The sequence below is a fragment of the Colobus angolensis genome, unplaced genomic scaffold (genome assembly GCF_000951035.1).
Source record: "Colobus angolensis palliatus isolate OR3802 unplaced genomic scaffold, Cang.pa_1.0 Scaffold8, whole genome shotgun sequence".
Taxonomy (NCBI): domain Eukaryota; kingdom Metazoa; phylum Chordata; class Mammalia; order Primates; family Cercopithecidae; genus Colobus; species Colobus angolensis.
Genome location: NW_012121820.1, coordinates 7,561,672 through 7,584,283, shown reverse-complemented (window position 1 = coordinate 7,584,283; position 22,612 = coordinate 7,561,672). Strand labels below are relative to the sequence as shown.

The following is a 22,612-nucleotide window of genomic DNA, read 5'->3' as shown; positions in this document are numbered from 1 at the left end:
AGCAGGAAGAAGTGCCATGGATTATACAACCTAACTCATTTTTACAGACGGGATACCGAGGCCCACAGAGAGGAACCTGATTTTGCCCAGGGATACAGAGAGAATTTAGGGGCAGAGGATACGATAGAACCACTATCTCCTGAATCTCAGATGGCTCTTGAGATAGGAACTCTAGTGAAGGTGGACAGATGGGTTCCCCAGAGGAAGAGGAATCACCCCTGCCTTCACCTGTACTCCCTAGAATTTAGGTTTCCCCATGCATGGACTTAGTTTCTGAGTGACCAAAGCTGGACCACAAATGAAGGAAAATAACCCCAGGGAAACATGCCAGACCTGGGATTACTGAAAAATCCCAGCATCTCCTTCATTCTACAGCACTTCTCTGACAAACTGCTACATGTGTTTTACTGTTATGCATCTCTGCAGAGTAGTAGACCACAGTGCTGCTGCTGCTGCTGCTGGTGCTGTGTGTGTGTGTGTGTGTGTGTGTGTGTGTGTAGAGTGGAGTGGCATGCTTAAAATTTTTTGAACCCTGGCTTCTTTTAACCTCTGTCACCAATTCAAACTCGTCTCACTCTTTTGGTGGTTTTCTCTCTGGGAGAGCCAAGAATATCAGTGCCCACAACTTGTCTGAATAGCCACCTTTCCACCCTGAAGGGTCCTTTGGGTATCTGAAAAACGAAGTGGTAGCGATGCTTGGTTGGTAGGTCCCTCAGAGGCACTTTTGAGTCAGCTGCTGAAAACTCCACGGTTGACCCAATCTGAAGCCACTGACAAACTGTGTTAATACAAGTAAAGCTGAGCCCTGGATCTTGTCCATGGTCCTGAAAAAAGTGCTGTCCTATACCCCAGTCTCCAGGGATATGAATGGCTCTTTAGGATTTTTGCAGGTTTTCTGGAGGCTTCCCCTTCAGTTGCAAGCCAAGAGTCCATTCTAGCCCTGCACCCCTGAAGCCTGAGCACAAGAAAAGGAAGAAAGCACATCTCAGACCTAGTGCCTGTTTTGTTTTTGTTTTTGTTTTTTCAGGAGCTAATAATCAGAGGCTGCTGAGGGGTGTGGATATGACTGCATCCTTGTCTCTTCTATGGAGGCAAGGCCACTTTTATAAGTTCTATCAATGAAGAGAGTCCTAAACTGGAGTAAAGCAATCTGGATGCTAGACCAAATTCTGCCATCCACTGGCATTATGTCCACAGGCAGTCATTTTCCCTCTATGGGCCTTAGTTTTTTCGTCTGTGAAATGAAAGTTGTGTGTAAGATACAATGACTGATCCTTTCCCAACCCTAGAACTCTTCTGGAACTTAGAGGGCCAGCGAGAGAGAGCTAGTGCGAGTGTGAAGATTGTTTACCCTGATCTGCTCCCATCCTCAGATGTTTAGATGTTCTAGAGACTCAAAGCTTTCAAACCTCTGATGCCACTTCCTGAGATGTCTGCACCACTGGCTCAAACCTGGACTCTAGGGGCGCTGAGGGGTCCCAGGATGATCGAGCTTCTGGGGGATTGGCCTAAGGGGAGCCAGGAGGAGGACAGAGAGCATGTCGGCTCTGGAAGCCTCAGAAAGCAATCCTGGATTAGGGGATTAGACAGTTCTGCCCCAGGAGAAAATCTGGTCTCAAACCGACAGGCGGCCTCATTCCACCCTCCCCCACTCTGTCCCTGGCCAGCCTCAGGACCAGCCTGCCCTCCCTAGAGGCTGCACCGTCCCTGGTGGAAAGTCGGTCCTCCCTGGAGCCTCACTGCTGCCTCTTCTCCTCCTCACCAGGTCTCATCTCTAGATCAGTTGGCAGTCAGAAGGTCCCTGACTGTGGGCTCCAGGGACTTGTCTTGGGGGTGGGATGCTGGGATTCTTGTCAGTCTAAGCACATTGAGAAAGTTCCTTATAACTCCTCAGGCGCTACCCCACCCATTTTAAGACAGGTTGGATCAGTCAGTTCAGTGACCTGAACGCCCCTGGGGGTAGCACATTGCTTTAGTTATGGGCCCTAGGCTCTACATGCCTCCAGCTCCAATCTCTTGAGCAGTGGTATGAAAGAGGGTCTGGTTCTCCTCCCCTACTTCAGGGTTGGCCTCTCCAGTCTTGCAGAGAGGCTTCTCAAGGGCCCCATGTTCTATGGCGCACCTCCACGGCCACTTCAGTGCCCTTTATCTTCCCCCTGGGGGTTACCCCAGACCCCCAGTCAGGCAGCCGCTGCGGGGCCGCCTCCCCGCGGCCGCGACCTAGTTCCCTGCCGTTATTTTTAGGGCGCGGGATGGCACCTGCCCACGTGCCGGGCCCCGCCCGGAGAGTGGGTGGGGGGGAGCTGCGTCTGCTCAAGGGAGGCAAGGCCCTGTCCCCCGAAGCACCCCCTTCATCCCACCCACGCAATCCCCCAGTTTTTGTGCAAGGGGGCTACTAGTCGCGCTCTGCCCGCCCCTCATCTTCTCTTCTCCCTCCCTCCCGCTCTCCCCCCAAAACCCCGCCAGTGGCTCACGCCTCCTGCATACGGGATGAGGTGAGCAGCGCCGCTGCTGAGAGGGGGCGCGCGCGGGTGTGAGCGTGTGTCCGTGTGCGAGTGTGTGTGCGCCGGGCGGGCGGGCACTGCAGCTTCTTCCTCCGTGGAGCGGAGAGGCAGAGAGAGCTAGAGCGAACGAGAGAGCGGCGAAGGCGGGTAGAGGGGCGCGGGCGAGGCGGCGCAGCCATCCCCAGACCAGGGGCCGCGCCGCCACCATGCTAAACAACCTGACGGACTGCGAGGACGGCGACGGGGGAGCCAACCCGGGTAAGCTGTGGTCCGGGGGCGGCGGGGGAGGGGGCAGTGAGGAGAGGAGGCAGCTCTGGGGTTAGAGGCGGAGCGGGGGCCCCCTCGTTCAGAGAGGAGGCTGGGACTGACCCGGGCGGTGGGCGCCGGCCGCAGCCTGGAGCTGAGCTCCATTGGAATGCTCCGGGCGCTCTCCAAGGTGCTGGAATGCGCCGCGCCGAGTGGCAGAGCTGCGGGCCGGGGGATTGTCGCTGCCCACGGCTTCGGGCCGACTTGGGTTAGCTAAACCGAGGAGGCGGTGGGAAGGGATAGAAGACCTAGAATGGGCTGATGTGGAGCTCGACGGCGGGAGGAGGGTTCCTTTCCCCGACAGGGGACCCCGGCGTCCTGGCGCAGAGCAGGCACCCGTGGTGCTGGGGGGCGCAGTCTGCTGCAGTCCCTCGTTCTAAGACTTCCATCTGGAAGATGGGGGAAGAGGTGGCTGTGTGTGTGTGTGGCGGGGGGGGAGGGGGGGGTTGGGGCCATATGACAGCCCCCGTCCGGGCTGCGGTGTCTCCTTAAGGGAACCCTTGGTGCAGTCTGGGACCCCTCCCCCAAGGCTTCCCAAGGTCCGACCTCAGAATGAAGCATACCTCCTCCATAGATTTTCAGGTCTACTTTGCAGAATCTCTCTCTCTCTCTCTCTCGCTTTCCCGTGGGTTCCTATTCAGGACGGGAAGCAAGATTACCCTCCTTTCTTCCCTCTTTCCCCCTCCTCTCAGTTCCCTGGGGCGGTCCAGGGCGGGGCGGGGGGAATCTTTTTAGTTAGCTCTGCCAGCTTTCCCAGTGAGGCCTCAGAAATGGGGTCCCAGCGGCTGAATCCTCAGCGCCGCGGCGCGGACACTGCGGACGCGCTGCGGTGGGTGCGGAGACTCGCAAGGAACCGAGGGGCTTGGGACAAGTCCTTTGGCTGCTCCCGCTCTCCCCTGCCCTCTTCTGCGGCTTCCTTGCTCCGAGGTCTTGGGGCGAGCCACCCCCTCAGGCTCCCGGGCCCCCCGCCGCCCCCCAGCGGTCTCAGCCATCCATCACGGCTGTCAGCCACCCCCACCCCCAACTCTCCAGCGGCGCTGCGTCCCCTGCGCACTAGCGCGCCTCCCGCGCCTGCTGTCTGCGCTCAGCGCCTTCAAACGTTCCCCTGGGCACTGCTTGACCCTATGAGCCTAGACTACCGCAGATCCCTCTGGGGGATGGCGCCTAGGGCAGGGTCTTCTAGGGATTGGCAACCTTGACTCTGAGGTCCTCCGGATCCTGGATCTCAGGGCTAAGTGGCCGCTTGGAAAGGCTGGGGACACCAGGGTCCCTGATCCTTTGTCTGACCCCCCCCCCCCCCCCGCTTCCTGCAACTCCTCATTCCTCCTGGGGGCTGAGTGGTATACAGGTGCCAGAACTCCTAGCTGGCCAGCTCATCCACCTCCCTAGTGACCCTGGGATCACCTCATCCAGCATCCACCCCCTCCCCCGCGGGCTTCTGGCCGGGGGTTGGGCGGGGGAGTTTGGCAAAGTTGAGTCTGCAGCAGCGGCAGGCATCCCGACACGGATCTGTCCTTCCAGGATCCCCTTCAGATGCCTCCACTCTGAGAGGGGGCTTAGATGAGAGAGCATCTGTCTGTTCCCTCAGAAATCGGGTATGGTCCCATTCCCCAGCACCCGCTTTCTCTGCCAAGGTTTCACCAGGCCTTGGGGTTTCCATGGGGGCTCAGGAGGCCTAGAAAAGAGGCATCAGTGTGTGTGAGGCAGGAATTGAACTAGGAACTCGCTTCAGTTCTATCCCCTCTCCGTTAGTTTCTAGACACTGAGTGCAGCGGACCCATCTGGAGACCTTCTTTCTCTACGTAGGGTCCAGGACCTGGAACTCGAGAGGCCAGAACCTGGGTCATGTGCTCTGGGTCCCAGAGAGAGAAGTCCCCCCTTCCCCAAGCGGTGCCTGGAGATGGTGGTAGGGGATGCTAAAGACCTTCTGGGCTTGAGAGAGGACCATCAGGCCAAGAGCCCCTGACATCTCTGATTCTAGATTCTTGGGGATGTACGGGAAGGAACTGGTTGCTGACCTCGGGCCGGTGGGGATGGCCCGAGCAAGGGCGTACTTCTGGACTGAAGAAGAGCCCAGGGATGTGTCCCGGTCTTCTTTCCCCTTGAGGTCTGACGCCCCCTCTCCCTCTCGAAGCTGGCCTAGGGATTCCCCTAGGCCCAGCCCCAGGCCCCAGGGAGGCTTCTTGGCTTGCACCGCTCGCCTGTTTCTTCCCCGGGAGCTCTGGCCGCCGCAGCTTAATTGAAAGCCGATTCGGGTTGAGAGCTCCCAGGGGGCGGGGGCGGGGAGGGTTCAGCCTCAGTCTGGCCCTGCCTCTCGCGCGCGCGCGGCTCGGCGCTCCCGCATCACCCTTACTCTTGGCTCTGGGGAATCAGGGCGAGTTTCCCCTTAGCTGTTCTGGTTCTTTGAGAACTCGGAAGCTTATTCCCCATCCCCCTCAACCAGTGCGCCTGGCGTTCAGGGAGGGGACGAAATCGGCCCTGGCTGACAAGTCCCGGGAGCCTGGCGTCCCGCCCAGGCAGCTAGTGGAAAGGCGGGACCCAGGACGAGCCTACCTAGCCGCACTCTCCCCTGCCCTCATCTCCTGGCCCGGATCCGGCATGGAGTCTGGCTCCGCGCTGCGCGCCGCGTTACATAAGCGGCTGCGGGCGCGCGGCCGGCTAGGCTCGGCGCTGCGCTCTTGGCCTGCGCGGTCGCCATGGAGACCGGCGCGGGGCCACCTAGGTGCAGGGTCTCGGACCAGGACGCCCCCATTCCCGTCCCCTGAGCGCCACTCGCCCCCGCGAAGGAGGAGGAGCTTGGGAGAGGGTGTGAAAGGCAGACGGGAGGGTTTCTCCTGTCTGGTTGTCCTGGCCCTAAGAGGGGATGTTGCGGGGAAAGGGACCCAGCTCCATAGGAGACAGGACCCCAAAATCTTGCGGTTGGAGGTGCGGTGTGGGGTGGGGAGCCCCGGCTGGATGGGCACCAAATATGTTGATAATAATCGCAATTGTAATAATAGCAATAGCTACACTCGTGACAGGCACGCCTAATATGCATTATTTAATTTAATCCCAGCAACAGCCCTATGAGTTAAGCTTGGTTAGTATCCCTTTGCAAAGGAGGAAACTGAGGCGTAGAGAGTTTGTGACTTGCTGAAAGTGACGACATACCCAGTGAAGCTGGGACTGGAATGTCAGTTTCCATAACTTCAGCCCCCTTTCTTAACCGTTAGGAAACTTCCTCTCACCTCAGGTCCCCTCAATCTCTCTAGTCCACACCGTGGTGTGCTGAGAACAGGAGGCATACTGTCAGCATTTTAAAAGGAGGGGGAATCTACCTCTTTCTTGTACTCCTGTTCTCTGGCCCCAGAGAGCTCTTCTGAGACCCTGGGGTCCAGAAGGGAGCCCCGGAGAATTTAGCTTCAAAGACTTTTTCCTGAGCACCTATTATGTGCTGGGAGGTGCGTCTGTTATTCCCAGAAACTCACATATGTGAGAAGAAAGAGCTGACGATTGCACCCTATTTGACAACCGGGAGTTTCTGCCTTGATAGATGGGTTGGAGGTGGTGGCAGAAGACTGGGTGGTGGGTTTCTTTGGAGCAGGTGAGGCATCACTCCTCCTGGCCCAATTTTTAGTCAGGAAGAGATTGGTTTTATAACAGAGACAGGCCATGCTCTGGCTGGGTGACTGAGGAAGGTTTCCTGGAGGCAGAGAGGAGGACGGGGAAGATGCAGATGGATGGAGACGGGGAGAAAGGGATGTCAGCTATTGAGGAGACAGGAGAACCTAGGGCCTCAATTTCACTTGGAGTTTGATCAGCGGGGAGTTTCCCCAGTGTCCAGAGAGATGTCAACCACTGGAATTCAGCCCTGGAATTGAGGAAGGGTCATGGCTGAAGCCAAGGAAATGTACCTGTGGGGCCTCTTATATCTTTCTGAAGGGACCTTCCCCCGTGGTGCCCAAGATACTTTCTCCTTGAGTGATCTCATCTAGGTGCATGGCTTCACACGCATGCTACACGTGTTTACATAGCTTACCCCCATCTCTTTCTCCTGACCAGCCTCTTTGTTGCATGTTTCCTGATTCATATATCCAGGTGGCTTCTGGATGTATCCACTTGAGTGCCCTATAGTGCCTCACCCTCAGCTAAATTCAGCATCTTCCACACCTCCAAACTCCTCCTTTTCTAGTCTTCTCATTTATCAAATAGCACCATCATCCAACCATTCACCCATGCTAGAAACCCCAAACATTATCCTAGATTCTTCCTCCCCCCGCCAAACATCTGGCATGGAAATATGCCAATAATTCTTTCTGTTGCTCTACATTGCTCTGGTCAGGGACATCATCAGCCCTTACCTGGGTTACTGAAAGTCTCTAACTACCGTATTCTGTTTTCTTCACCCAAAAGCCCGAGTGATGGCTCTAAAATACGGGTTTATTTGTGGTATTTTTTTTTTTTTTTGCCTGAAACTCTTCAATGACTCCCCATTGCCCTCTGGATGAGGTCCACATTCTTCAACATGACCTGCTAATCATTTAAGGGCCCAGCCCACACTTCCCTTCCCAGGCTCACCTTTTCACTTTTCACTGCCCCTTCCACAGACTCCAGCCAGATCATACTTCATTCCTCTAACCCACTCTGTTCGCTGTCACCTCTGGGCCATCGAACATGCTGTTCTGCTATTCTGTCTGCCTGGAACACCCTCCCTGCCTCCCTCCCAGGCTAGCTCTTACTCATTCTTCAGCTCTCAGTGGACACGTCACTTCCTCTGGGAAGCCTCCCATGACCTCCCAGTCTGGGCTGGATGCCTCTCCTGTGTCCCACAGTCCCTTGATCTTCTATCCTAGAATTGACCATGCCAGATTGGAAATTCCTAGCTGCTGGTTTGTCTCCCTGCACTTGGGTTGGTCTCCTGAGAGCAAGGATGGTGTTTTCTGTGTCTTACCCTGCTTCCCCCATGCCTATATATTGGCACATGGTAGACACTTGGTAAACATATTGTGAATGAAGATGAATAAAGAGCACAGGAGGTGCCAGTGGGGATCTCTGGCATAATGAGGGGATCTTCTTCGAGAAGTAGCACATCCTTGGGGCCTCAGTCTGTAGTGCTCCCAGAAGGCAGGCCTTCTCCACTGGGAAAGAACATGCCTCCACCCCTAACACTGGTATGTGCCCAGCTATAGTTAAGAAGGGAATTCTGGAGAGTCTTGGGGTGTCCTTGTAAATGGAATAGGACCCCCAAGAGCAAGGAAGCACTCACACATCTGTTAATACGCAGTGCATGCCAGCTAGTGCATTAGGCTCTGTGCACATACTGTCAACTACAATTCTGCAAGGAAGGTGGTATTAGCCCCATTTTCCCAATGCACAAACTGAGATTCAGAGGGCTACCGTGGCTACACCACTGTATGCCCAGGTGGTTGGACAACAACTGATTGGTGCCAGATCTCTGACCCCTCTGCCTTCTCAGGTGATGGCAACCCCAAGGAAAGCAGTCCCTTCATCAACAGCACTGACACAGAGAGGGGAAAGGAGTATGATGGCAAGAACATGGCCTTGTTTGAGGTGGGCTGCTAGGGCTGTTGGGCCCCCACCTGCAACTCATCATCCTGATTCATCAGCTGCTTCCTCCCTCCCTCCCTAGGGAATAGTACCCTCCTCTCCACCCCTCCCTTGAGTCCACCTTCTTCCTTGAGCCTCCCCATCCCTCCTCCCTCCTGGGATTTACTCCCTCTGCTCCCTGCCCTCCTCTCCTCATCCTACCATTCTTACCCCTGGTCTCCTCACCTGTTTCTCCTCCTTTCCCATCTCATCCCAACCTCAATGGTTTAGTGCTGCTTGCCCCCATCTCTTCTTCTGCCCCTCACCACCCAGCTCACTCCACCTGCTCCCCTAGACTCCTAGCACTGACACCCTCCCTCCGTAGGAGGAGATGGACACCAGCCCTATGGTGTCCTCCTTGCTCAGTGGCCTGGCCAACTACACCAACCTGCCCCAGGGAAGTAGGGAGCACGAAGAGGCAGAAAATAATGAGGGTGGAAGAAAGAAGCCGGTGCAGGTGAGGGCCTTGGGGGATGAGAAATGGAAGAAAAGGGATGGATGGGAGGTGGGGAAGGATGGGGGAGAAAAATGGATTTGAATGGAGGGAGGTAAAGGGCACACGAATCAGAAAGGAGAGGGATGAAGGGATGGCGATTGAGAGAAGAGGAAGGTGGGGGTGGAAAAACATGGAGGAGGAGCACGCCTGGGGTGTTGGTAATGATGAGGACTGCAGAGACTGATGCCGGCCTCTCTGGCAGGCCCCACGCATGGGCACCTTCATGGGCGTGTACCTGCCGTGCCTGCAGAACATCTTTGGCGTCATCCTCTTCCTGCGGCTCACCTGGGTGGTGGGCATTGCAGGCATCATGGAGTCCTTCTGCATGGTGTTCATCTGCTGCTCCTGTGTGAGTGACACCCCTCCCCTCACCACCCCCTGACAGCTGGGGCTTGGCAGAGACCTGGGGGTGGGAGGTGGGAGGATGGAAGCATGAGACCTGAGCTTTTTATAGGAACCACTGCTTATGATCTTTGAGAGTAAATTAGGCCTGACTGGTCCTTCCTGCATCTCACAGGCTTGTCCCTGATGGCTGTTAACCAGGTTTCACCTGGATCTCTCTCTCTGTGTAATTACACAAGTGATGCAGCTCATTGATGAAAATGATAAGGGTAGAGAAGAAAATAAAATTCACCTATACTCTTACAATAGTTAACATTTTGGTAGGTCCAGACTCACAAAAATGAGATTACATGTCACAAACAGCATTGTAACCGAATTCTTCCCATTCTGTCTAAAAAATCAAATATTTGCCAAACACCTACATCTTGATACATTTGCGTGTCCTCGTACATAACCTTGAGACAGCTCTGCATGTGAGGTACTCAGTGTCGGAGCTGTTACTCCTATTCTATAGATGGAGAAACTGAGGCTTGGAGAAGTGAAGTGAGTTGTCTCAGGTCAGTCATCTGGTCTGAGACCGGGCTGGGATTTCCAGAGCTCTCTGATGCTGTGGCTTGCTTGGGCTCCTTCCGTTCGCATGGTGAATAAGAGGTTTTCTTGAGAAGAAGGACTTGGCATGAGTAGAAGTTGGAACAGGCCCAGGGAGCAGCTCAGCGGAAGAAAACCTGTGGGATTGGCTACTGTTTATGGGGTATAAGGCTTGGCACCCACCCAGACCACTGCGGCCCCCACCCCAGCCACTGCTCTGATGATCTCTTTCCTCACAGACAATGCTCACGGCCATCTCCATGAGTGCAATTGCAACGAATGGTGTTGTGCCTGGTAGGTGACTGGGGCTTCGTGGGGAGGGGGGATGACTGGCTGGAAGAGGGGATAGAGCCCTGGGCTTTGGGGGACATCAAGACCCAAGAGAGATAATATTATAGACTAGGGGGCTGGGCTGTATCTATTTATGGGGTAGGTAGGGGCAGCCCTATTGGGGGCAGGGGAGGAGGAGGCAGCTGCCAGAGTTGAGTAGGGCAGCCCTCCCCCTACTCATCCTGAGACCCTCCTCTCCACCATCCTATTTTCTGAGCCACGACCTCCTTAAAGGGGTAATTAGCAACATGGTAATTAGTGCTGCAAAATCCAAGCAGAGTGGGTGCTTGTGTCTCTCACCAGTCCCGTTTCTAGGACTGCAGCCCATAAGCCTGTGAGACCCAGAGCAACCCCCTTTTGCCTCTGTCACTGAACACCCCTCACCCCTTACAGCAGCCCAGTGCCCTCGACCCTCTCACTGATACCAGATTCTCTCTGCAGCTGGTGGCTCCTACTACATGATTTCCAGGTCTCTGGGCCCGGAGTTTGGGGGCGCCGTGGGCCTCTGCTTCTACCTGGGCACTACCTTTGCTGGGGCCATGTACATCCTGGGCACCATCGAAATCCTGCTGGTGAGAGGGGCTGAGGAGGAGGTGTGGAACCCCAGGCTGTCAGTCAGTTAATCAGTGCTCCCTGGACACCTCCTATAGGCCAGGCCTTCAGTGAGGCCAAAGGTGTGGTTCAGTAAGGCCAAAGTCAGATGTGGTTCTGTTTCTAAAGAGTTCACAGTCTGGTTGGGGAGACAAGATACAATAATTATGTAATGTACACAGCTGTTGTTTATCAGGCACCCACTGAGCTCTCAGCATCCTTCCAAGTGCTTTCCAGCCATTCTCTTGAATCCTTATGAGGTTTAAGTATTATGATGCCCATTTTACAAATGAGAAGCTCAGAGAGGTGAGATAACTTGCTCAAGGTCACTCAGCTCTCAGGTAGGTGGCAGAGGTGGGTTGATGAATTAAAATACGGTAGAAATAATAACAGTAATATTATGCAGCAGCTACCATTGTGTGATTGCCTCCCATGGGCCACAGACAGGTACTCTCTGATGTTAATGGTAGATGGCTGGTGGCTATTGGATTGCAAAAGAGAAGAACCAGGGGAGGGACCTGTGTAAAGAGATCTGTTGGGAATAGTGACTGATGGAGAGAAACCAGGTTGCTGGGCAGTGCTTGAAGCCAGGACTGGTGACTTAGGTCTCCATCCTTCCTCCCCTTCCTGCAGGGCATGGGTGCTGATGAGGTGTCCCTGGTGGACAGGAAGTGGAGCTGACATGTCCCAAGCCCCTACTCTGTGCAGGCCCCAAGGCTTGAAGTATATCATTTTATTTTATCGTCATGACTCTCTCATGAATTAAAGGTGGCCATTTTCTTTTATTTTTTATTTTTTTTTTGAGACAGGGAGGGTCTCACTCTGTTGCCCAGGCTGGAGTGCAGTGGTACAATCATGGCTCACTGCAGCCTGGAATTCCTAGGTTCAAGTGATCCCCCCCTAGTTCAGCCTCCCAAGTACCTGGTAGGCACCACCATGCCCAGATAATTTTTGTGTTTTTTTGTAGATAAGGGTCTCACTATGTTGCTCAGGCTGGTCTCAAACTCCTGAGTTTTAAATGATCCTCCCAACTCAGCCTCCCGAAGTGCAGGGATGACAGGCATGAGCCAGTGTGCCTGGCTAAAAAGGTGGCCATTTTACAGATGAGGAAAGCGAGGCTTACAGTTTAAGGAACCAATGGAAGGAATATGAACCTTGGTCTTTCTGACTTCCAAAGCCTTACACAAGTGATGCAGCTTCATTGATGAAAATGATAAGGGTAGAGAAGAAAATAAAATTAACCGATAATCTTACAATAGTTAACATTTGGTAGGTCCAGACTCAAAAAAAGGAGATTACATGTCACAAACAGCATTGTAACTGAATTCTTCCCATTCTCTCTAAAAAATCAAATATTCACCAAACACTTACTTCTTGATACATTTACATGTCCACTATACCACACTGCCTTGGAAACCTAGAACTAGAAAGTCTCACGGCTATTAGTTTTGCAGCAGATGGAAGAGGGCAGGACAGGGAGGATGGATTGGGCATGAAAGGCCTGAGGAGGCAAATGATGAGGGAGAACAATAGACTTCCTTGACTTTTAAAAATTAAAATATTTGAAAAATTGTTGTAAATGAAATTCTGCCCATTGCAGAAAATTAGGGCAATATCCAAGTCATGAAAAAATGTAAAGAAGGAAATAAGTCACCCAAAGAAAGTCACCATTAACATTTTGGTGTATTGCCTTCTAGTTTTTGTTTTTCTATGTGGTATTGTATTCTGTCTACGTAAAATATAACCCTATACCATAAATGCTTCCCTAAGCAACTCATATTCTCTTTGTATATATTATTTACAGTGAAAATAACTCTTGGAGGCCGGGCGCGGTGGCTCAAGCCTGTAATCCCAGCACTTTGGGAGGCCGAGACGGGCGGATCACGAGGTCAGGAGATCGAGACCATCCTGGCTAACCCGGTGAAACCCCGTCTCTACTAAAAAATGCAAAAAAATTAGCCGGGCGAGGTGGTGGGCGCCTGTAGTCCCAGCTACTCGGGAGGTTGAGGCAGGTGTTACTATACACTAATAATGAATGAACTATCCTGCCACTGCACTCTAGCCTGGGCGACAGAGCGAGACTGAATCAAAAAAAAAAAAAAAAAAAAAAAGAGAAAATAACTCTTGGAAGAATGTAAACATTAATATTTAGCATGGGAATTTTAGAAAATACAGATGTGCACAAAGAATAGATTATCTGCATTTTTTATGATTCAGGGAAAACTACTGATAGCATTTTGATGTACTTATGAAAACACATACAGACATATACTAATATATATATATATATCTTCACATATAAGTTTATAAAAATGAGATAATAAGACATATTCTTTTTCAAAAACCTGATTGTGTTCACCTAATGTACCATGGATAGCTTTTAAAGTCAGTCCATATAAATCTATGTGAACTGGCTGGACACAGTGACTCATGCCTGTAATCCCAGATCTTTGGGAGGCCGAAATAGTTGGATCACCTGAGGTCAGGAGTTCAAGACCAGCCTGACTGATATGGTGAAACCCTGTCTCTACTAAAAATACAAAAATTAGCCAGGGGTGGTGGTGGGCACCTGTAACCCCAGCTACCTGGGAGGCTGAGGCAGGAGAATCACTTGAACCCAGGAGGTGGAAGTTGCAGTGAGCCGAGATTACACCATTGCACTCCAGCCTGGGCAGCAAGAACAAAACTTTATCTCAAAAAAACAAAAACAAAAACAAAAAAAAACAAAACAACAGCAACAACAACAAAAAACTCAACTACGTCATCTTTTTAAATAGCTCCATAGTCTGTGTGGGGATATCATGATTTATTCACCCAACCTCAAGTGGTGAACATTTATTTTAACCTTTCTATTAGAAATTATTAAAATGATAAATAATTTTTAGAGTTATAGTTAACAAAAATAACAGGCGTAATTGCTTCCAGCATCCTTGCAATGTCATTTTTTAAAAAATGTATTTTTATTGGTTTTTGGGATGGGATCTCGTTTTATTGCCCAGGCTGGTCTTGAACTCCTGGCTTCAAGTGATCCTCCCACCTTGGCCTCTCAAAACACTGGGATCACAGGTGTGAGCCACCATGCCTGGCCTTGCAATGTAATTTTTAAATGGCTGCATCATAGTCCTTGCAGGACAGGCCATGCCTTCTTTAGCGATTCTATTACTGGATGTCTTTTCCAGTCTGGCACCACTGTGACTGTGCTGTGATGAACATCTTTTTTCCTAAAGCCCTTCCTGTAGTGCAAAGGGCCACTGACTTAGGTCTCTGTTCTTCCTTCCTGCCCCTTTCCCACAGGCTTACCTCTTCCCAGCCATGGCTATCTTCAAGGCAGAAGATGCCAGTGGGGAGGCAGCAGCCTTGCTGAACAACATGCGTGTTTACGGCACCTGTGTGCTCACCTGCATGGCCACTGTGGTGTTTGTGGGTGTCAAGTATGTCAACAAGTTTGCCCTTGTCTTCCTGGGTTGTGTCATCCTCTCCATCCTGGCCATCTATGCTGGGGTCATCAAGTCTGCCTTCGACCCGCCCAACTTCCCGTAAGTACTGCTGCTCTGAGCCCAAGGAATCATCCTCCTAACTCCCTGGCCCTGTTTCAGAGTCTGTGTGACAGTCTCTGCCAAACTCCCTCTCCCTGTCCCTCAGAATCTGAGTGGTGTGGGTTGGGAGCAGCTTCCCTTGGGAGGGAAAATCTCTCTTGGCTTTGGGGTAATCTCTTTAGAGTGGGGTAACTTTTCTGGAGGAGGGAACAATTTGCCTTGTAAGAGTCAACGGCTTGCTAGTGGGGTGGACTTAGGAAGAATTAGGTGGGAACGAGTTCCAAAGCAATGAATACTGTCTGTGGTAGGGAAACTTTTCCTGGGTGGGGACAACCTCCTGGAATGGGACAGTCTCCTAGTGTTGGACAACTCCTCCAGGATGGGAAAAGACACAGAAGTCTAGAGGGTCCAGGGACTCAGATTCAAGTCCATTCCATCCACTGCTCAGACAGAGGTGCAGGGCGTCCCCCGAGACCGCTGTCCACGGTGCTGAAACAGTGTTGCACTAATGCGGTGGTTCTCCACCTTGGCTGCTTATTAGAATCACTCGGGGAGCTTAAAAAAAAAAAAAAAAAAAAAAAAAGCCAATGGCCATGCTTCATTTAAATTAAACGAGGAACTCTGGATATGGGGACCTGGCATCCGTGTGTTTAAAAGGTCTCCTGGTGGCTGTATTGTACAGCCAGGGCAAGGTTATGTGGCTCCCCACCTTCCTCCCTTGTTTCTCTCCCTAGGATCTGCCTCCTGGGTAACCGCACGCTGTCTCGCCACGGCTTTGATGTCTGTGCCAAGCTGGCTTGGGAAGGAAATGAGACGGTGACCACAGAGCTGTGGGGCCTTTTCTGCTCCTCTCGCTTCCTCAACGCCACCTGTGATGAATACTTCACCCGAAACAATGTCACGGAGATCCAGGGCATCCCTGGTGCTGCCAGTGGCCTCATCAAAGGTCTGCGGGGGGACAAGGGCTGGCATCCAGGGAACGCTGCAGGGATTGTAGGTTAAGCGGTCAGGATTAAGGGGCCCTCCTTGGGATTCAGCTAAATTCAATCAGCTTTAACTGAGCACCTACTCTGGGTTACGTTCTGTCCTTGGCATCAGGGAGGAGTAAGGTGAAAAGGAGACAAGTATCTCACTGCTAGTGGGAAAAGAAGTCATCAACGTAACAAGCAGTCACTGGGCACCTACAGAGTGCCCAGCATTGTGTTGAGTGCTAGGAACACAAAATAAATATGCCACAGTTCCTGGCCTCAAGGAGACTAATGGCAGAAATAGATGTATTAGCAAATATATTATGCCATATGTAGATGTGCATTCAATGCACAGAGAATGCCCAGGGGAGGGAGAGTTCATGTATTTAAGATGGCAGTAGGCTTCCTGGACTCACCTGAGGAGGGTTTTGAAGGACAAATGAAAGATCTTCAGTTCTATGAGAAGAGTAAGGAAATTGCAACCAGAAGAACAGCTTGCCTAAAAGCACACAGATGCAGAAGAGTATATTGTGTCCTTCCAACCGCAAGTAATTTGGTATGACTGGGGCATAAAGAGCAAAATAAGGTGGAGAAAGAAGCGATGCAGGAGAGGCTGGCATGAGCCAGATCGTGGCAGGCCTTGGAAGCCATGTTGGAGAGTTGGGGCCACATTCTGAATGCAATGAGGAGCCACCAAGGGATTTTGGGAAAGGGAAGGATGTGGGTCAGATCTCCATTTTTTGCAGGTTCATTCTGGCTGCTAATGTGGATGGGTTAAAGGGGTGAGAGGAGAGAGGCAGGGGGCCAGAAAGGGGCTGATGCTGTGAGTCCAGGAGAGAGAGATGATGGTTTTCTGAATGAGAGTGATGGAGTGATGTCTGTGGGCATGACTGCAGTGCTTCTCAACCAGGGTTGTTTTGCCACCCGGGAAACATTTGGCTGTGTCTGCAGACATTTTTGGTTGTCAAAACTGGAGGGTGTACCTGGCATCTAGTAGGTAGAGGCCAGATGCTGCTAAGCATCCTACAATGCTATAGGGCAGTCCCCCACAGCAAAGAATTATCTGGCCAGAAAGGTCACTAGTGCCATGGTGGAGAGACCTTGGAATGGAGAGAAGGGGCATATTTAAGAACTATTAAGGAAAGGTTAAAGGACAGAAGTTGGAGGTGGTATTGAAGTTGGGGAAGGGGAGAGGGAGCAGTGTAGGGCAGGGTGTCAGAATTGATGATGGTGCCATTTACTGAGATATAGGATGCAGGAAAGGAGCTGGTTTGGGGTGGGTGGATGGTGAGATGAATTTGGGACACATCGACTCAATCTGAGATGGGTCTTTATGTGCCTATTTACTTCACTAGATTGGACTATTTGATGGTAGAGACTGTGTCTGATTAGTCTGTGAAAGCTCTGCACATGGCCTGGCCCAAATCAGGAGCTTAGGAAATGTCAGTGGAAATAAAATAGAGCTAAGGCCAGGGAGAATGAGATGGGGTTGATCTTGACCCTGACTTTTTGCCCCCTCCCGATTCCTGGTCCCAGAGCTCTGGTCCCCTGATGGCTGGCCTCCCCCTGAGCATTCTGTCTCCCCACAGAGAACCTCTGGAGCTCCTACCTGACCAAGGGCGTGATTGTGGAGAGGAGTGGGATGACCTCGGTGGGCCTGGCCGATGGCACTCCTATTGACATGGACCACCCCTATGTCTTCAGTGATATGACCTCCTACTTCACCCTGCTGGTTGGCATCTACTTCCCCTCAGTCACAGGTGAAGGGGAGCTCAGAGAGGGAAGACTCTGCCTGGGAGTGGATGGGGAGGAGAGAGTCGATGATGATGCTGGGAATTTCTTAGTCCAACAACCCCACCATGTAAGCAATCCCAACATTTCACTTCCCATTGGAGAGATGAGGGAATTAAGGCCAGGAGAAGCCAAGTAACACGGCCAAGGTCTCACACAAGCCAGTATGTTAGGACTAGATCCCAGGCTCACTGACCCTGAGGGTGGTGCCCTTTTTTCTCATCTGTCTGGTCTCCTGTGGCCCTGGCTTCAGTCCTAGCTGCACTTCTGTTTTGCAGGTATCATGGCTGGTTCTAACCGCTCTGGGGACCTGAGGGATGCCCAGAAGTCAATCCCCACTGGCACCATCCTGGCCATCGCCACCACCTCTGCTGTCTGTATCCTGCACGGCTGCGCTGGGACCACCCTCGGGGGAGGACTAGAGGGAGGGTAGCTGAAGTTGCTGCTTTAGCTGCTGGTGCAGGAGGAGTGGGGATAGGGAGGACTGAACCGTGGGGATTCTCCTTTATCCTCTGCTGCAGACATCAGCTCCGTTGTTCTGTTTGGGGCCTGCATTGAGGGGGTCGTCCTGCGGGACAAGTAAGATAATTGGGGTTGATCCTATTCTCGGGGAGGGGTGGGTATAGAAGGCTGAGTTCTGGGAAACAGACCCATCAGGGGGTGCTGGGACCTGTGTGAGGGGCCTGTGGGAGGGAGGCCACGGGGGTTGCTTGTAAAGTCCTCTTCTTATATTTCATCCTCCTTCTGTCACTCCAGTTCAAGAAACTTGAATGGTGTCTCATTTCCTTTAGGATAATGATACTTTCCTTTTCTTTAAAATGGATTAATTCAATAGTGTGTCTAACATTTACTGAATGTCCATGTATTGGTCACATAGACAGGAGTGGTATTTATCTGTGCTCTCTCTGAGATTCTGGAGGCAGTGCAGATAAATAACACATGGTTTTTGTACTGAAGGAGCTCTTTTGGGTGGGACTATACTGGCCAACAGACTTTAAGTGCAGTCGGTAGGGGCGGCCATATAGGAAAGCCTGGGGGCTTCAGTCCAGTCCTTAGGGGTCTTCCCAGGGAAGTCTTCTCAGAGGAGGGGAGGCTAGAAGTGTCTTATACACTTTATTTCACTTATCCTTCCTGCTTTCAAGGTTGAGTAGAGATTAGGCAGCTTGGAGGAAGGGCATTCCAGGCAATGGGGAGCCAGGGTGGAGGGGAGAAATGTGTGCGCATGCCTGCAGCTGTAAGTGCTGTGTGACCTGGAGCACTCACATCTGCAGGGCATGGGCACACACAACCGGCCGGGTGGTGTAGGGGGTCCTCTCAGAGTCACTTTCCACTGGTACCACCAGGCTCCTGTAAGGGAATGCAGTGGGGGACATGGGGCTGGGACCTATGCTGGAGCCAGGCCTAGAGGCCTCGTTTTCAGTATCAGGAAATTAGAGATTTATTTTATTCAGGAAAAAACAGTGGAACATTTGGGATTCTGCCTCCCCTGTCACCCTTACAGAACTTAGTCCTGTGGCAGGCACACAGTTGGTTCTGTAGTTGGTATGGAGACCTGCCCTGGAAATCCAGGTGGCACTGCTCACCTGGCATCTCTTGTCCACATCATTCCAGGTTTGGTGAAGCTGTGAATGGTAACCTGGTGGTGGGCACACTGGCCTGGCCATCTCCGTGGGTAATTGTCATCGGATCCTTCTTCTCCACATGTGGGGCTGGGCTGCAGAGCCTCACGGGGGCGCCACGCCTGCTGCAGGCCATCTCGAGGGACGGCATCGTGCCCTTCCTGCAGGTCAGTGTGGGAGAAGAAGAGCTCACCCTCAGTAGACCAGCCAGGCCCCTGCCCAGAGAGACCACACAGTGACCCAGGGCCATAACCAGCCTTAGACTACCTCCTGGGCCACTTCTGCTCTGCACTGCACTGAGAAGGATGAGTGTGTCTTACTTGGGATTTGGCCCATGGTCAGTGCATCCCTTGGAGCATTGTCTGCTCTTGGGGAAAAAATAAATGGCCCTGTTTTGGCACAGTGGTTGGTCGGAGACTTGGGGAGGCAGTCAAAGGGCAAGAAAAGGGTAGCTTTCACCATGGTGCAAAAAAAAAGACTGATGGGGCACAGGGTCGTGGTGGCTTGCTGGCTTCCTGACAGCTCCTCTCCCATCTGGTCCTCTGCAGCTGCTTTCCCCCTCTGGGGATCATTTGAACTTCATTGCACTGGGGTGCTGATGTCAGGGTGGGCAAGATGCAGCAAAAGCCTGTTATTCATTTGCATTCTCCTTGAGAAAGAGAAATGCATCTTCTCCCTGCCTCCTCATTGGTGATAGGATTCCTGCCTCTATTCCAGTGGTTCCCAAGACTAGGGGAGAGGGCTGAGAAGTCCTTGAGGTCTCGGTCCCATGATGATTGCTCTGTCCCCAGGTCTTTGGCCATGGCAAGGCCAATGGAGAGCCGACCTGGGCCCTGCTCCTGACTGCCTGCATCTGCGAGATTGGCATCCTCATTGCATCCCTCGACGAGGTGGCCCCCATCCTGTCTATGTGCGTGCCTGACTTCTTGCCCTCCCCACTGGCTCAGGGTGTTTCTCTATCTGAATCCTGCAGCTGTTACCCATGACAACCCACCAGACACTTTAACAACCCCAGGAAGTTCCCCACTGGTCATAGAAGCCCATCGTTTGTTATAGAGAGATTCATCCACGCATGTTATCAGGGTGTGTTGTAAGGGTATTTGGCTTCAAACCCCTTGCTAAGCACCAGAGCATGATCTGGCCACCTCCTGACTTCTTGTCCCCTTTCCCCCTTTCTCTTCCCACGCTGCTGTTTCTGTTTCTGCCTCCCTTTGCATCTCTGTCTCCCCTGGGCCTTCCTGTGTTCCAGGTTCTTCCTGATGTGCTACATGTTCGTGAATCTGGCCTGTGCGGTGCAGACGCTGCTGAGGACACCCAACTGGAGGCCACGCTTTCGATATTACCATTGGTGGGTGTTCTGTCCCCACACTTCCAGTGAACCACTTGCTTACTTCCACCCCACTCCTCACCTCACTCCAGTCCATCCCCTCTGGGTCTAAGGACCCCAAACGTGAAGAGGACATCCTTTTTTCTCCAGCTTTTGTTGACCAACTCACATGACGAAGGTCCTGGAGAGGGTCTCCTAACAATCATAAATAATAACATAGCAGCATCACAAGTGGTCTTGGCTGGAATCTGTCTCCTGTCCGTGATGCCCAATAGCTCACAATGTAGCAGGGAGGCTGGAAGTCAGCTGGCCAGAGTTCAAATCATGACTCTGCACTTCCTAGCTGTGAGACCTTGGGCTGATGATGTAGCTTCTCAGAACCTCAGTTTCCTCAGCTGTGAAATGGGTATGATAGCTGCACCTGCCTGTGGGTTCTTGTGAGGACTACAGTACATGGCAGATGCTCATTGCACAGGGGCTGCAGTTTCTCTCATTATTTTCCTCTATGGCTCTTCATCCTCACAATAGGCCCTTGGTGGCAGACAGAGCAGAAATGATCATGCTTGTCCTACAAAAGGAAACTGAGGCCCAAAGAGGGAAAGGGACTGGCCCAAGGTCCTCCAGCAAGAGTGTGGCATAACTGGGCTAGAACCAGGGCTGCCCACTCCTGTCTGGATGCTCCAGCTTTGCTGGTGGCCTTCTCCTGGGAGGACCTGTTTCCACTCCTCTGAGACCCTGGCCTCAGAACGCACCTGGCCAGACCTGTCTGGCAGGGTCTGAGGCACAGGGACAGGGTGGTGTGGGGTGTCAGAAGTTGGGCAGGGCATTGGGTGGTGCCCTGTCTGTGGCTTCTCCTTCACCCAAAAGGTCCCGTAGCTCCCTGATTCTCATGGGGATGATGGTGTGAGCTCCCCTAGACCGGCCTGTCACCTCCTAGGTCTTTCCCATGCCCTGCCCCATCTCCCTCTTGCTGTCTAAGCCCCGGCTTCAGCAACAACCCTGCTGGGGCTCAGAGGCTGGGTCTCTCCACCTTGTCCAGGACCCTCTCCTTCCTGGGCATGAGCCTCTGCCTGGCCCTCATGTTCATCTGCTCCTGGTATTATGCACTGGTGGCCATGCTCATTGCTGGACTCATCTACAAGTACATTGAGTACCGTGGGTGAGTGTGGGGAGTGGAGGTTGGGGTGGCTGGGGAAGGCTAAGGAGTGGTGGGAAGGAGAGGGAAGGGGTCATGAGGCATTAGGGTGGTGAGGGTGAGATGAAGCAGGGAGTGGGAGAGGATGGGGCTGGAGCAGGGGGAGAGGGTGATATGGGGTGACATTGGAAGATGGGGGGGTGGCAGAGCCTTTGAGAAATGGACAGGAATGGTGAGAGAATGGATTTAGAAGTGATTTTCCAAGGAAACTTAGCCAAGGCTTGGGTGAGTCTGTTGGCAGGAGTGATACGCATGTCCTTTCTGAGCCTGAGAGATGACTCTGCCCTGGGGTAGCCAGTGCAGTGTAGATGGTTCTCCCTGCCCCCTCCTGGCTTTCTGACCTCACGTGATCCCCGTTCCTGGCTCCCAGGGCAGAAAAGGAGTGGGGCGATGGGATCCGAGGTCTGTCTCTCAGTGCAGCTCGCTATGCCCTCTTACGCCTGGAGGAAGGACCCCCACATACCAAGAACTGGAGGTAAGTGGTGAGGGTGCAGGTGTGCATAAGTGTGTGTGTGTGCATGTGTACAAGGCACAGGAGATGGGGGGAAGGGAGCAGGGCCTGACTTATCCTGCTTGGTTTGTTTTGCTGAGTTGTGCCCTTAAAGCCCAGCCTTGTCTGATTCCTCCCACCTGCAACACCGAGGCTGAGCTGAGTTCCAGACATTTGTCCTCTAACCCCACCCACCATGCTAGCCTCCTGAGCAGCCATCCATTCATTCATTTCATTATTTCCACCATGGTTCATAAAACATGAATGCCTGATGTATGGCAAGTCCCCTTCCAGTCTCTGGGGATGTAGGAAGCTAACAGTTTTGTGGAGAAAGACACACACGGGGACAGACAAACATCAGATCATGTAGCATTTGCTTTGAGACAGGTGGAATCGTTCCCTTTGAGAGTTATAGGGGTTCTCAGGCATCTCTGGATTAACGACAATTCCTCCATTTTATTCACATGAAAATCAGGGATGCCGGGCGTGGTGGCTCCCGCCTGTAACCCAACAGTTTGGGAGGCTGAAGTGGGTGAGTGGGTGGATCCCTTGAGGCCAGGAGTTCAAGACCAGCCTGGACAACATGGCGAGACCCCATCTGTGCTAAAAATACAAAAATTAGCCAAGCGTGATGGCATGCACCTGTAGTCCCAGCTACTCAGGCTACTGAGGCAGAATAGCTTGAACCCAGGAGGCAGAGGTTATAGTGAGCTGAGATTGTACCACTGCACTCCAGTCTGGGTGACAGAGTGAGACCCTGTCTCAAAAATAAAATAAAACAGGCCAGGCGCGGTGGTTCAAGCCTGTAATCCCAGCACTTTGGGAGGCCGAGATGAGCGGATCACGAGGTCAGGAGATCGAGACTATCCTGGCTAACCCGGTGAAACCCCGTCTCTACTAAAAAATACAAAAAAACCCAAAAAAACAAAAAAAACTAGCCGGG

The 22,612-nt window shown here is 52.4% G+C and overlaps 1 protein-coding gene across 2 annotated transcripts in view; it reads left to right on the top strand.

The window, feature by feature from the left end:
* Positions 1 to 22,612, top strand: part of SLC12A5 (solute carrier family 12 (potassium/chloride transporter), member 5) — a 39,312-nt gene that overhangs the window by 4,862 nt on the left and 11,838 nt on the right. The window contains exons 1-16 of one of the 2 annotated variants that reach the window (XM_011928883.1): positions 2,554 to 2,762; positions 8,266 to 8,360; positions 8,722 to 8,853; positions 9,095 to 9,241; positions 10,062 to 10,116; positions 10,594 to 10,724; positions 14,038 to 14,279; positions 15,014 to 15,225; positions 16,837 to 17,007; positions 17,317 to 17,415; positions 17,560 to 17,617; positions 18,650 to 18,824; positions 19,449 to 19,567; positions 19,907 to 20,005; positions 21,024 to 21,143; positions 21,550 to 21,654. In XM_011928883.1, the coding sequence (XP_011784273.1) occupies positions 2,711 to 2,762; positions 8,266 to 8,360; positions 8,722 to 8,853; positions 9,095 to 9,241; positions 10,062 to 10,116; positions 10,594 to 10,724; positions 14,038 to 14,279; positions 15,014 to 15,225; positions 16,837 to 17,007; positions 17,317 to 17,415; positions 17,560 to 17,617; positions 18,650 to 18,824; positions 19,449 to 19,567; positions 19,907 to 20,005; positions 21,024 to 21,143; positions 21,550 to 21,654 (2,012 nt within the window). In that variant the 5' untranslated portion in view covers positions 2,554 to 2,710. Of the gene's footprint in view, positions 1 to 2,553; positions 2,763 to 8,265; positions 8,361 to 8,721; positions 8,854 to 9,094; positions 9,242 to 10,061; positions 10,117 to 10,593; positions 10,725 to 14,037; positions 14,280 to 15,013; positions 15,226 to 16,836; positions 17,008 to 17,316; positions 17,416 to 17,559; positions 17,618 to 18,649; positions 18,825 to 19,448; positions 19,568 to 19,906; positions 20,006 to 21,023; positions 21,144 to 21,549; positions 21,655 to 22,612 lie in introns of those variants that run through there. The other variant, XM_011928882.1, reaches the window with a different exon arrangement.